This window comes from Vitis riparia, chromosome 5, assembly GCF_004353265.1.
Source record: "Vitis riparia cultivar Riparia Gloire de Montpellier isolate 1030 chromosome 5, EGFV_Vit.rip_1.0, whole genome shotgun sequence".
NCBI classification, from domain to species: domain Eukaryota; kingdom Viridiplantae; phylum Streptophyta; class Magnoliopsida; order Vitales; family Vitaceae; genus Vitis; species Vitis riparia.
The window spans coordinates 7766948-7769807 of record NC_048435.1 but is presented as its reverse complement, the minus strand read 5'-3'; the positions used below and the strand labels follow the sequence as shown (position 1 = coordinate 7769807).

The window sequence follows — 2860 nt, the reverse complement described above, 5'->3', positions numbered from 1 at the left end:
TTTTCAGATTTTTAAAATTTGTGAATCATATAATTTTTTTTTAAAAAATACTTTATACACTGAAAACGCTTTTTAAAATCGCTATTAAATAAACCCTTAAAACGTGTTTGATAATGATTTTCGAAAGTATTTATAATATTTTTAATACTTAAAAAAATTAATATTATAAATATTAAAAATGTTTTCTAAAATTATTATCAAACATATTTATTTTTATAACCCGTTTGATAGTGATTTTAAAAATTATTTTTAATATTCTTAATACTTGAAATTTTTTATCATTCAACTATTAAAATATTAAAAATATTTTCTAAAATCATTTTCAAACACATTCTTAATGTATATTTAATAGTGATTCTAAAAAATATGTTTGACATTTTTAATACTTAAAAAATAAAAAATTTTAAATATTAAAAAAATTAAAAATATTTTTTAAAATCATTATCATATACTCTTAATTTTATCAGGTATGTCACCCAGATGAGTGTCATGATTACTTCTTAATCTTTTGACATTTAAGATGGAATATATTATTAGTGAGTGTGACTATGACTCCTTCAAAATGCTTGCCACTTCAAACTTTTATTTTTAAAATTTTTTAATTTACCAAACCGGCTTTTTCTTTAATGCGAAGGCATATATAATACTAATGTAGGGTAAAACTACTTTCTTATTATCAAATAATGTCGTATTATAATCACAATGATCTTATTATAATCACTTCAATGACCAAATCTTTGAAGGCAACATGATACAGTTGCTGCTGTAAGTTGCCAATTTGCTACTCAAATCCACGGGAGCTAGAAACATTTTCCACACAAACATTAATTGGTACCCAAAAGAGAAAAAAAAGTTCATCTCCAACTTATACATAAATCCATACTTCCCCAATCTTTCATATTCAATTCCAAAATGGAAGAATACATTTTATTACAGGCACTGAATCTTATTCAATATCTAGACATACAACTGATAAGGCCCAATGGGATCATGTTACAACAATGAAGAAATCAAGTAATAAGAAATTTTCTGGGAAATATGGGTTTCTTTTCCATCCTTTTCTGTGACTTTTCTGTGGATTAATTTCTACCGACTCCTTTACATTTCTATAAAGCAACTGTTCCTAAGTCAGTCTCTTGTACTTCTATCTTTTTGACCCGTCAATCACTATGAAAGTGATCATCAAAGGATGGAGAATTCCGCTTTTTGCTTTCTTGGTCAATGACCCTTTGCCCCACTGGAATTTGCCGCATCCCCATCTTCTCGCTAACGGTCGAAAACTATGCATCACCATGTTCAGATCCTCCAAAACAGGAATCAAAGCTCCTGTAAGCCGCCAGCTCTGATGAAAACGTCATACCAAAACTCCATGCCATCATCCATCATGTTTGAAATTTGTCCATAGGCGAGCTCCGGTGTCTGAAGCTGTAATTCGTCTGCGACTGCTGGGAAATCTGACGCCGTGCTTGAATTATCAGAGGACAGCGCGTCTGACCAAAAACTTTCATCGATTTCAGGAAATGATTCCGTTGAGTACTCTTCCATCTGTTCATTCTTGACGCCAGTGCTGTGTGTTTCCATGGTCCTTGTTGAGGAGTCTGTAAATGAAGAGAATTCACTGGAGGACGGTTGAGGGGACATTTTTCCGGGGGAATTAAAAGAATCCGAGTCACATGTGGAAGCTGCTGCAGTAAAGTGGCCTTTGGAATCCGGTGTGGCCAATTTTTTTTTGAGCCTCTTCTTCAGGTGTGTGTGCCAGACATTTTTTATCTCGTTGTCGGTCCGACCCGGGAGGCTGGCTGCTATGGCCGACCATCTGTGAAGGAAGGAAACCGATTCCATATAAGATACTTGCACAAATTTCATGATATATATAAACTCAAAAAGTGATGTACTTCATTGACAATTAATCTAATTTTAATAACAGGTGGAGAATCTTTTGAGTCCTAATATTTGATTCTTTGATAATTGAGAAGGCAATATATGACCTAGATCCTTACTTATTGCCAAGCATTTCATGTAACTCAATGATGGTATCCTCTTCTTCTCTGCTGAAATTTCCTCTCTTGATATCAGGTCGTAAGTAGTTTATCCATCGGAGTCTGCAACTCTTCCCACATCTTAGTAATCCTGCATATCACAGGAGATAGAGAAGGTTAAGCCACCACAAAAAGTGCTATATTCACTGAAAAAATTGGATATTTTCCTTCCTCGCTAGAGGGTAGTAGAGATATGGAAACATGAGAGAAATAGCAGATGGGTTTTGGAGGAGTACCGGCTTGTTTTGGAAGGGCTCGCCAGTTTCCATGGCCATGTTGTAGAACGTAGGCCGTCAAAATTTGATCTTCCTGAGTCGTCCATGGCCCCTTCTTCAATCCCACCTTATCACAACAAGGAGCTCTTCCCATCTTGTTTGTTCTCCAATACGAACACCACTACTCTAACCTCTGGCTAGCTCTGCTTTCCTCAATCTGGAGGTGATTTTCCCTGTCGTCGTGTGGGTATTTATCCTACCATATAGTCGTACTATTCCAAAGCCACGAGGGTTAATGTGCTGGAAGATTAGTCCAGGAAAGCGACTTTGCTGCAATTTCCCGGAAGGAGGATATTTTCTCTCTCTCTCTCTCTTCAAGTTTGAATGAGTTAGGTTGGCTTCGATAGGCTTTCCTATTTCTATTTTTAAAATAAAAGCAAACAGTAGATTCTACACTGGATGTAAAAATTCTTAAAAACCTATTTTAATAAATTGTAAAACTTTGAAAAACATAAGAAAATTTTGAGGCTTGTTTGTCTTCTTCTCTTAAACTTGTTTAAAAAAATTATTTTTAAATTAAAAGTTAAAAAATAAAAGTAATTTTTA

At 34.2% G+C, this 2860-nt stretch overlaps 1 protein-coding gene across 1 annotated transcript; it reads right to left on the bottom strand.

Moving 5' to 3' along the window:
• Positions 1-843: 843 nt before the first annotated feature.
• LOC117913772 (transcription factor MYB15-like) lies at positions 844-2481 on the bottom strand. The gene is made up of 3 exons (XM_034828804.1): positions 2276-2481; positions 2001-2130; positions 844-1816 (listed from the first exon to the last, which is right to left on the bottom strand). The coding sequence occupies exons 1-3, from the start codon at positions 2406-2408 to the stop codon at positions 1318-1320; spliced, it is 762 nt and encodes a 253-aa protein (XP_034684695.1). The 5' UTR covers positions 2409-2481; the 3' UTR covers positions 844-1317.
• Positions 2482-2860: the final 379 nt, after the last annotated feature.